The 11857-nt window shown below is 38.3% G+C and overlaps 1 protein-coding gene across 1 annotated transcript in view; it reads left to right on the top strand.

Moving 5' to 3' along the window:
• Positions 1-1279: 1279 nt before the first annotated feature.
• SPATA16 (spermatogenesis associated 16) overlaps positions 1280-11857 on the top strand; it is a 183180-nt gene continuing 172602 nt past the window's right edge. The window contains exon 1 of the mRNA XM_071220230.1: positions 1280-1905. Coding sequence (XP_071076331.1) covers positions 1294-1905 — 612 coding nt within the window. The 5' untranslated portion in view covers positions 1280-1293. The remainder of the gene's footprint in view (positions 1906-11857) is intronic.

Below are 11857 nucleotides of genomic sequence, written 5' to 3'. Positions count from 1 at the left end.
AAGAAAAAAAGAATTACTGGTCTAAGTTCACAGCATTTTAAAGGTTTTTATAAGCAAACTGCTGTCTTTCAAACAGATGAATGAAAATAATCAACGACATTAACATCATCGTAAATTTTGAAAAGCTACTCAAGACTTTGTTGTCGGTTGGGCTCTTTTCTCACTGTTATCATTCTCAGCCCTTCTTGCTTGAATTGTTTCCTGCTGTTTGTAGCAGTCTGCTATTGGCTCTGCTATTCTACAGAGGAAGGACATACCCTCAGGCTAGGAGGTGGGGAGTGGAAGTTTCAGGGAGGAAGCAGCAATCCAGGTTCATGACTTGGATAAACAACTTAACCTCCCTATCCTTTAGTTTCTTTGAAAAATGTGGTGTTTATTCCTGTTTACCTTACAGAGGTGTTTGCGGGACAGAATTTGATAAGGTGAAAGAGTTTTCAAACATAGGACCAACCACACTACATAATTATTAGATTTGAGGAGTTTTCTATTTTGAAACTAATCTTGAAGCGGAGATAGTATGCAGAAACTTTTGAATCAAAAGGCTGCTAGTAATTTTTTGAACAATAGTGTTTTAGGAAAATGCCTTGTCTTCATATAATATACAGTATTGATGTCATTGCTACGAAAATATTAATACAGCAGAATCAAAGTAAATATGTAGTTCCACATTAATGAAAGGTTGAAGGTCATGTCCTTGTGCTTTCAAGTGATGTCTGAATAATATTATCTTTGAAATGGTTTAAACTTGAAATTTTCATTACTAATAGAAGAAACAAATTGAAGAAACATTGTGCTCACATTATTTCTGGAAGCTTTTCAGGGGAAGCAGCTGTGGTTTCTTTAGACTCCCAAGTCTATTATGCAGGTTAGCAGTATATTTTATAATGAGTTCTAGACCACCTGCCTTTCTCAGGAAATTAATATCGAGACAGATTTTTTTTTGGTCTTTTTTGTCCTCAATGGCTGTGTATAGGGGTTTTCTATTTAGTGAGTTTGAGTACCCCATAAAATGTTCTTTCAATGTTCAGCTGTAGATGGTTATTTTTTAAGACATTGTGTAAATGTGTTTTCAACAAATGATTGATGAATTTTGAGAGTGAAACATGCACTTACTTAGTAAAACAGTCAGCAGATAAGATACATACAAGTTTTACTTTAATGGCAATAAGTACCTCTAATGAATAAAACAATGTTTTAAATAATTTTGACTATAGTCTTAAACCATTGGAATTTTAAAATGTTTTCATTATTTTCCTTCTTCTAACCCCTACAGGAGTTTCAGGGGAGAAATCAATGGATTCAGGAAGCAGTAGGAGTTTAGAGAATACAGAAAATGCGGTCTATCCTGATCAGCTAGTTCCAAGGATAAACACAAGCAAGAAAATGTCCTCTTTAGCAAACCCACCCAGCATCCTGGAAATACCACAAGGGATTAAGAAAAGCTGTGGAGGTAAACAGGTAGAAATCACAGTTGAAAGAGTAAAAATGTCAAAGAGCATCAAAGAAAAACAAAACAATGACTTAGAGAAACTGTCCCTTAAAAGGAAGGCAGAAGGTGAAGAAAAGCCAGCTGGGAAGAAAGAGGCAAAGGCCATGGAACTTGACTGTCCACTGGTCACCTTGCCTCTGCCTCATATCCCCTTGAAGAGCATCATGGACGTGGAGATGAAGTTGGTCTATGTTGACGAAGAGGATGTGAGCTATGAGTTTGTGGAGGCCTTTACAGCCACTGGGATTCGGCCAACATGCCCAGAGGCTGAAATAGTAGACCCTTTGCACGTACCTAATTTCAACCTCCTTCCTGAGATTGACAAATGGCTTCAGGTAGCCTTAAAGGATGCCAGCCTGTGCTACAGACAGAAAAAATACGCTGTGGCAGCGGGACAGTTCAGGACAGCACTGGAGGTATGGGATTAAAGGAAATATAGATTGGTGAGAGGAAGCTGTGAAATGAAAGTTGTGATTTCATTGAGCAGCTCTGACCATACTGTAAGGAATAGTGATCATGGGGTGAAAGATACTGAATGATAGCAGGATTATGTGGTTCCTGGTTTACATACAGCAAATGAGATATGCCTGCAAATTAAAATACCTGTATACACCTGACATGCAGAAATCACCCCAAAAGCATACTTCATGCTTTTCCTCTGATGACAAACCTTGAAGTAAATGATAATGTATATAAAAGTGCAATTGGTTTTATAATTTAGATGTACACCTATAAAAGCCATAACGTTTTATTACAGTGGTGGTGGGTAGAATATAGATTCTCTAGAAATAGGCAGTTAATGAGTATACAAATTGTCCTCTTTTGATGTAGTCTTCATGATTAAATGTAGCCATCTTTTTAGCATGAGCTAATAATTTATACAGGATGCTTATTAAACAAAATAAAACCATTTTACTTTATCATCAAACTTCATTTTCCTTCCCAGTCCAGTGAGCTTTATGAGTAATGATTTTTTTCTCTCTGCAAGCAGGTAAGTTGGTCAATATCTTGGTATAAAGAAATAGCCTGTGGACTAAAATAAACTTGGGAATCACCACTAAAACTCAAAAGAGCAGTAGAAAAAATTGCTTCATCTCATGACTCACTGAGCCTATAAAAGGATCCAAGTGTGTAACTAGAAGTCCCATTGGCCTGGCGAAATGGGGGAAATGCATATTTCATTAACTACAAAAAAAAAATTCAGTGCATTATCTATACATGCCTGGTGGCCGCCAGAGATATAATAAATGAGGTGAGACGTGGTTCCTTCCCTCCAGCAGTCTGGTGAGGGAGACAAACCAGTAAACAGTGAAAGAGAGATGGCATATATGAGAAACGATTGATCCGCCACCGGGCAGAGGGCACAGGCAGGAGTCAGATGTGAGTGTTTGTGATGCAGACTTAAATAGTAAAGTATTTCCACTGTTACTTGCAGGTTAAAATGACTACATCTACAATGAGTTATTAATGGAGAGTACTAGACAATGGTGCCCCTAAATATTTAAAAAAGAATCTCTAAAGCACAAAAAGGGAGGCCCAAAGAGACATGAAATGATAAGGTAGAGCACAAATAGATACATTTTAAATGTTTCTGTCCATAAAGGGTTATCTACACAAAGAAGAGAAGAGTGATGTATTATGTAAAAAAAAAAAAAATCAAGCTATCCACAAACCACTGAGAACCCTCCGCTGTCCTTTGAGCTAAAGAGCAGAAGCCTCTGGCTGAGAAAACAATGTTAAAGAAAGACTTCAGGAGGACCTCGGGGCACCTCTGCTCAGGCCATTTTCAGCTGCCCCCCTCCCCCACCCCCACCCCTGTCCCGGGGAGTGCAGAGGGCAAGGTTAAAGGTGTAATTTTATAGATTAAAAAATAACCATTTGGGCAATGAAAAAGTAAGTAAGAAAGGATATAAACTTCAAATTAAGCCTAGCTAGAAGGAAAAGATGTCTGCGTTAACTGGAAGAAAACATCCAGTTTTTCCATAAAGCCCAATGTTCAAAACTATAAAAATTGAATCAGGTTTTAATGACCCCAAGATATAATTATACTGGAAAATACTTGTATTCTGACTCTCTCTTATGAACATTCATTCTCTACCTTCCATCTCTCTCTCTCTCTGCCCACCCCCTCCCCAATGTTTTGAGGTAAGTGTTGGATGCTGACACTAATTACTGGTAATTAACAAAGGTAATTATTTTGAGACCAAAACTTAGCTTAGACATCTGGTCTAGCTTTTGTGTCATTATCTTGGGAATTCATTTTGAAATCTTCCCTAGAATGTCTCTTAATAAGCCAAAGTTACTAGGAATAGAAAAGATTTTTTAACCTCTTTAACCCTTTCTTCTCCTGAATTTAACTTCTAAGTTTAACTTCTTCAATACCTAGTGTCCTCAGGTGTTATTTAATGCATCTCTCTCTTTTCCTTCAGTCCTAGCATGGTTTTGAGTAAGAGAGGATAGATGACAAAGACTGAGGCACAGCGATAAGACTCATACCTGAAGGATAGATGCATCAATGAGTATTTGAGTGTGTAAAAGTTTAGGTTAGGTTTGGCCGCAAGTGACAGGGAAAAAAAAACATGAGTGTCTAAAGTAAGAAGGAAGTTTATTTTTCTTTCACATAAATGTAGATAGAGAGGTAGAGAGGGGCAGGCATGGTAAGATCACCAGGGTGCCAGATTCTGTTTTATTCTTGAAGATGTGGCTTTGACCTCATGGTCCAAAATGATAGCCCCAGTTGGTGTCATGGCATCCACATTCCAGACAGGCCGAAGGGGAGAAACGGAAGGACAGGGGCACATTTTGTCTCTGTAAGCATACTTCATAGAAGTTGCCCACACCATTTTTATTTTTTACTTCATTGACCCAAATTTAATGATATAGCCACATAAACCTCCAAGAGAGGTTGAAAATGTTGTCTTTATTCCACATGCTCCTCATATTCAGGAGTCCTGTTACTGAGAAAGAGGGTAGAAGAGATATTGCAGGGTAACTAGCAACTTTCCATTAGAATGCGTGTTACTTGGGAGGCATTGTGAAGCATACAAAATGCTTGCCGAATGGATGGTATAAAGACAGCTGTTCGGATTATGCAGAGGACTGATGGTGCATAGAGATAAAACCACAAAAAAGAAGCAGAAAAGTAAAAATTAGTAAAGGCTCTGGAGATTTGTGAATACTTATTAATTGACATGATCATTTCCAGTGCATCTAATAATCCCTTTAGGAATATACTGCTTATATGTTGGTTCCTTGTGCTCTGACAAAGTATTAACTCATTGTGTTTATATAATATAGACATTAACCAGATATGTAAGTTTACGATAATGTTTTATAATGATTAACATAAAATAGTATGCAATGACTGAAAAGACAACAGTTTAGCTACCAAAAGGCAGGCAACCTTAGTCTTTTAAGATTTCAGGACACAAGAGGAATTTATTAAATGTACTTAATGAAACTTACTTTGCTATGCCTTCTTTTTACTGCGTAAAGTTAAACCAATTGTGTAGGTAAAATCAGTCCTTAGCTCTACGACCAACTCATAAATCTCTGTTACATTTTACTAAATTCGGTCATTTGCTCTTGTTTGTATTCGCCTCAGCAGTCACACTAGTAGGGCAAAGGTATAAGCTGAAGATAGAAACACAAACTCATATCAAGTTACGTTTTCATGCCTAGATGCTATTCCCTGTAATTTGTGGAGGACAAGTATATAAATGACCCACTGTAAAAGTAGTAGGGGTTATCTATAAGGAAGTATGTAAGACACTGTCCGCCTGTGGCTGTATTTGCATATTAGGTAATACACACTACTTTCAATAAATTGCTTAGCTGTTAGTAAAAAGGGAAAAACTAGCTAATAAACATTTGTACTGCACTTTCATAGAAAGGATAATACAGGAAAACTGCAAGGTGTGGGAATGTACTAATCAGACTTTCTTGTCACTTATAGCAAAAACACTCGTTCTAAAAGATTCTTCTAAGTTTGTGGCATGCAACCTAAACAATATCATCATTTCAACTTCACTTGTAGAATTGAATTAGAATTAGATCTATACACACCCTTCAAAATTCACAGCTTCAAACAATCCCAGTGAGCCAGCCAAAGCAGATGGAACACAGCTTATTCCTCACCCAATGGAACTTCCAATTCTGATTTCATCATGTAGGAACCCCTTGAGGTACTAATATATTTTTTGTAATATCTTGGTGCTTCAGTCACTGATCTGTGAAGTTAGAGTAATAACTCACATTTATGGAGCTCTTCCTACAGGTCAAATACTGTATTTTACATTCTGGGAATGTTTACACTTATTATTCCATTTGATTCTCACAACAAGCTTATGAGGTGGGACTGTGATTATTCTTGTGTTACTAATGAGAAAACTAAGGAAGACAGGTTAAGTAACTCGCACAAGGGTCACAGCTAGAATGGATAGAGGCAGGAGCCGAACCAGGGCGATCTGGCTCAGAGCTCACCAGCTTAGCCACTCTGCCTTTGCTACACTGAGTGGGAGTTTGTTGGCAATCCAGAATCTTAGACTGTGCCGGACCTGCAGAGTCAGGATCTGCATACTGACGAGACCCCCAGGGGTCCTTGTGCACACTGCAGAGTGAGGAGCGTGGTACTCTGAGATACACCAACATGGAATGGATTTGCTCTCCAGTTAAAGCTTTGCAGCCTGGTCCCTCATTTAAAATACTGTAGACCCCTCGCTGACTTCATAGGAAATAATTCCCTTTTAAGCAGTTTTTTCTATAACAATGGTTTAGAATTTTTGGATTTCAAGGGCCCGAAAAAAAAAACGTTTTAAAAGGTTGAGGAGGAGGATTGCCATTGTATTTGTATTGTGCAAGAACATTATAAAAATAACCATCTATTACCATCATTTCATAAATATACAGAGCAATTTACCACCAATGAGATAGGAAGAAAATAGAAAGCACATATTCTCAACATGAAGAATTTTTTAAAATAGATTATTTTAATTTTAATTTGATGAAAAGTTGACTAAATTCTTTAAAAAATTTTATTTCTCCTTGGATCAGTACAGCATCAGTCTGAGAACCAGCTTTTGGGAATCTCTGTCTTAGAACTCAGTCCACTTATGGTAAACATTAGGCATCCAGGACGACTGAACCTGCACCGGGTCTTCTTATGAGATTATTTCCAGTGTAATGGAATTTGGTATGAGGCAGGTCCATTTGGGAGCCCATCCAAGGGGGTTTATTTAATGAAGTAGCAAAGATATCTCATTATAGGGCAGCCTCACCTATAATTGCTCTGCTGAGAATATTCTGTAGCAGGTCTCTAGGGCATAAATATATGGACATCCCAGAAAGCTTAATTTGAATGGATTCTAACACAGATAGTTCTTAGTGCAACATGACCAAGAAATCAAGAGTTTGCCAAATCTTCTGAGTGCCTGAGCTGTCTTTTTGCACATCTGTGGATTCAGTATACACTTCTTAACTCCTGATGGGGTCCACCTCCTTTTATTAGGTAAACATCACAATAACCCCCAAGGACTGGTATTTTCCCCATTTTACAGACAGAGAAACTGATGTTCTAAAATGTTAAAAAAAAAAAAAAAAGACTGCAACCTTAAGTGCCACAGCTAATTTGGGGGGGTGCTGAAATTGAATTAAGCCCCAATTTCACATCTGGAATTCTTATACCATTGCTTCTCATAACTTAAAGTGTGTAATAATGGCATAGGAATAATGTTAAAAATGAAGATTCTGATGGGTTAGGTCTGTGATGGGAAGCCAGGGGCCTCCTTCCAAAAAGTTTCAAACGATGTCCATGTTGCTAATCCAGGGAGCACTCTGAGTAGCAAGGATTCCTGCCACGCCACTGGTATGTTCACAAATGCCTGCCACTGACCCTCTAACAGTTAGCAGTAAGTGCTTCACACAGCCCTGGGTGGCCACGTGGGTCCAGAGCTGTGATGGACCGAGCACCAAATTTGGCATTGGATTATCTGTGCCACATGGCTTCTGGTACCAAGTTGCTATGCAACTTGGGAGAAACTCACCCAACCCCTGAGAACACGATTAAGGAGGAATGATAACTAATGCCCAACAACGAGGTGCCATCACATGAGGCAGCTGGAAAAGCATGATGAGCCCTCCCTGCGTGTACAAGTTGTTGTTGTACTTCTCAAGTACCGCATTCTCTGAAGAGTACATATTTAATTTAAACCTTTAGCACCCCCCAAGGATTCCGCCTAATCCAGTGTTTGTCAACATTCATAATTGTTTTAACCCATATCCCTATTCCCTTTTGATTAATATTAAAAATGGATCAGCTTCCTTTAGTGATGTTTGAAATTCAATCGAAGCAAAGGGTCAAAATAATGCATTGCTTTCTACTCTATTCCCTCTTTCAGAAGCAATTATCTAAATCAAACACTATTTTGAACTTCTGACAAAAAGTTCAAAAAATTTTGCTTTTGACAAAAATATAAGCTTTCACCTTAATGCACAAATTGTGCTAGAAATGATTCACTTTTTCTTAGTTGTCAGGTATAAAGTGACTTGAACTCTGTATGTTCAGGATTAAACATTTAAGATTTTAACTTGATAGTTCCTGTCTTTGTTCAATACAAAGACATCATAACTAATAAAGATTTAGTGATAAAAGAGATTGTTTTAATGCTAACAAATTTACATAGCAGGAAAATACAAAATGGATACCTCTCTTAACCTCAAAAATAAAATAATAAGATTAGATAGTTAAATAAAACAAATCTCTAGAAAAGCAGGATTTGCCGTTATGAGAAAAAACTGTTTTAATACCGCTAACATTTACTGGCGTTTGCAGCCTGACATAGCGCTAGAGACAGGGGCTGCAGACACAAAGAAGACCTAGTCCTGCCCTCAAGGAGCCAAAGGTTAGAAGCAAGGCCTGTGGTCCTGCTGCCTGTGTGCCAGGGCTTCTTTGCATTTTCTGGTTATATTTTTTCTTTTTAATTTAGTGTGCTATTATTTATATCTTAAAAACTTTTTATTTGAAATGTGTCCTTCAAGTAGACATAGAGAGGGACTTCGCACATTATTTCAGCGTAATGTCATTAACTCCAGGGACCATCACACTGATTCTAGTGCCGTGAAAATGATGAAAAGATTTAAGCTACATCAAGGAGGGTTGATTTCGGTTAAAGGAACACAGTAGTTTTCAGGCTGAGTATTACTGAGAAGAGATGGAAAATGGGAAGAAAGTCTAAGGTGATTCCCCAATTTGATGGGCCCCTGTTACCCTGATGGCCTGGGGCCCCTGCACAACCACCATCCTACTCAGCTGGCTCCAGTTAAGCCCTCTCCCCTTCCTCTGCCTGAGCAGACACTGACACAGCCAGGAAAAGAGCAAAGATCCTTATCTGTGCTCAGCACCCAGAACAAAGGAGAGCTAATGGGATTAGATGCATGGAGGCGGGGAAGAATGCGGGGTGCAAGGCAGGCACTGGCTATCTCAAGCTGTAGTAACTTTCCCAGAGAGGTGAAGTGTGAGAGAGGGGTAAGTCGGAGAATTTTCAGGATATAAGACTATATACTATAAGTTGTATCTCTGAACAAATGAAAGAAGAATTACATTTAATATAAAAACATTATGAAACTCGTAGATTCCTCACATAATTTCAGTCACCTGGGGGAGGTATTAAATATATGTGGATGCCCAAATTCTCCCTCCGAGAGTTTGATACAGTTGTCGGGATTCAGACAATGGCCGTGCCTGGGGCACTGCTGTTTTTAAGTTCCCAGGTTATTTTATTGGGCAGCTAGCAGTTGAGAATTGCTAGCATAGAAGATGTGCATCACTTCCTTCTTTAAAATCTCCTACAACTGTCCATGTGTCCTTTATAGTAGTTCCTGAAAACCCTTCTCCCCACTGGTTTGGCTGGGTTGGGGGGAGGGGTGGGGAGAAAATGCAGACAACTGTAATTGAACAACAATAAAATACTTTTTTTAAAAATCTCCTACAACTGTTGATAATCCACATGTGCTTTTTAAAAAGGCATTAAGAGAACTAAAATCTAAATATTCTAAAGCTATTAAAAACATTAAGAAAAAAGTCAGCGTCATGAAAATTTATTCTTTAGAAATTCACACTTAAAATTACCTCATATTTACTTAAAAGCCAAATTAACTTAGTGATGACTTTCTTATTAACACTAAGAAATAGAGCATCATGAAACTCTTGTCAGTGGTTAGTATGTGTCTCTGAAATATTAAATTTGTTTATTAGTCATGATCTCACATAAAATGAGTTATTAATCCACAGGAAGCTAAGCAAGGTCTCTTTCCTGAGCAGGATTATTGCCATAGTTACAGGTGGTCATTATGGGTTTGAGTATAATGGCAGCAGAGGTTGGTGTAGTTTTTACATATGGTTCACTTGGCTTGCATTGTTGTCAGTCAAACCCTGATCGACCCGGTCACTGAAGTCTTACACAACCTGTTATTCACGTTGGTGATTCCCTGTTGCAGGTCACACACATGCACACGAAAACATGATTCTTATCAAAATACTGGATAATGTTGCCCAGCATTTCTCCCACTATTCAACTCTCTACATGTATTACAAGATTTGCAAAGCCAGAAGTTCAAACCAGCAGTCCTCTCTTTCCTTCACCCCTTTCCAGCCTTCATACACAAAATAGTGTGAGACTGAAACAGACGCCACAGGTACTGAGTAGATGAGATCCACTTGAATTTATTCAAACAATGTAACAGAGTGAGGTTGTGGTTTCTCTTTTAATTCAGGCGCTCTAGAAAAAAAAAGAAAACTTTTATTTCAACATCTAATAATTATTTGTTTAATTCTTCTGTTGCCTCATTTGACATTCACTAAAATACAGAAGACTTTGTTTTCACCTGAACAGAGTTGATGCTGTTCCTATCAGAGAATAGGATGCAGTTAGGCAGCAGATCTCTTTTTAAAAAGGGAAACAGATTTTTATTGCACAGTATCAGTGTGGTTTCCTTATTTTGTATGAATGGTTATGAGTACTTATAACACTGGATTCATACCTATTTAAGTGCCACTACCAAAGTGTATTTTATATCCAGAAATAAGTGGCTTCTGGAGTACTTGTTTGAGTCTATGGTGATGGTGATGATGATAATGACGATGATGACGATGCTACTAACTTATGAACAATTAATCATTGTTTTTTGTGGGGTAAGTTGTACCAAGAAATCAACCACAAATTATTAAGCTACCACTTTCTCATTAGTTTGTATCAACTTGTTGGGTAACAAGGGGGTAACAGCACAGTATGTGATGGGCTTTAGTTCTACAGGAATGATTCAAGCTGTGGGCAAAAGTGGTGCAAGTATACGGCGATTCAGAATTTACCATGCGGCAGTGATGGTTAATGGCTGTGTAGAACAGAGGTTTAGGGTGGGAGAGGTTGGTGGAGATTGTGACACATTTATCAGCATGAATTCTGCAGCGTGCCCTTTATCTGTATTAACTCCTTTAATCCTCTCAGTAACCCAGAGGTTAGGAGCTATTGTTATTCCCTATTAAAGAGAGAAAAATGCACAGAGTACTCATGAAAACGATGAGAGGTTTTGGGGTGGATTTAGGGATTTGACTGGACATGGAAACTAAATGGCTGAATGGGAAAGTGGAGTGCCTGGCAGGGACAGAAACAAGTACGAGCTGCGAGAGGAACATTATGGGCAGGATGGAGGCCTTGAGGAAGAAGGATGAAACAAAAAGACAGCAAAGAGATGGCTGGGCCAGAGGAAAGCACTATCATCCCAAAAAGGTGAATTAATAAAGCCAGATTCCAAATGGGATTAAAAACAAGATAGAGAAAATTTGTATTGAAGACAATAGAGGCCTTCTTGGATAGAAAAGTAATTTTTTTAAAAAAACAGGAATAATTGAGAATCAATGATGGAAATATTGAGTAGTTAGTACTTTATCAATACTGTACTGGTTGTTATGGGAACAACAAGAAAGTATGAGATTTAAACCTCCAAATTATAGCTCTTTATCTTTTCTTATGTTACATATGAGATTTAAGTATACTTTTTTATGGTAGAAACTTTATTTGCCATAACTCAAGTGTTGATTTTAGGGGAAAATAGCCAGAGGGATGAGAGTCTGAGGGAACGAGAAAGAGAAGCCAGGGTAAATGGGAAGGAGGGGGCTGGTGCTAGGGTAGAAAGTGCTGGACAGACTGGGGAAGATGAAGCTGGAAGAGCTGGCAGGTTGTCGGGGGCCGTGCATGCTTGTCACAATCTTGAGCATTATCTACTAGGCAATAGGAGGCCTTCTGAGAGGGTTAACATGGCAAGTGGTAAAGTCAGATTTTTTTGTTTTTGCTATATCTAATGTATAGAGAGAGC

This window comes from Desmodus rotundus, chromosome 2, assembly GCF_022682495.2.
Source record: "Desmodus rotundus isolate HL8 chromosome 2, HLdesRot8A.1, whole genome shotgun sequence".
Lineage (NCBI taxonomy): Eukaryota > Metazoa > Chordata > Mammalia > Chiroptera > Phyllostomidae > Desmodus > Desmodus rotundus.
The sequence above is the reverse complement of the archived record's forward strand: the minus strand, read 5'-3'. Positions and strand labels throughout refer to the sequence as shown.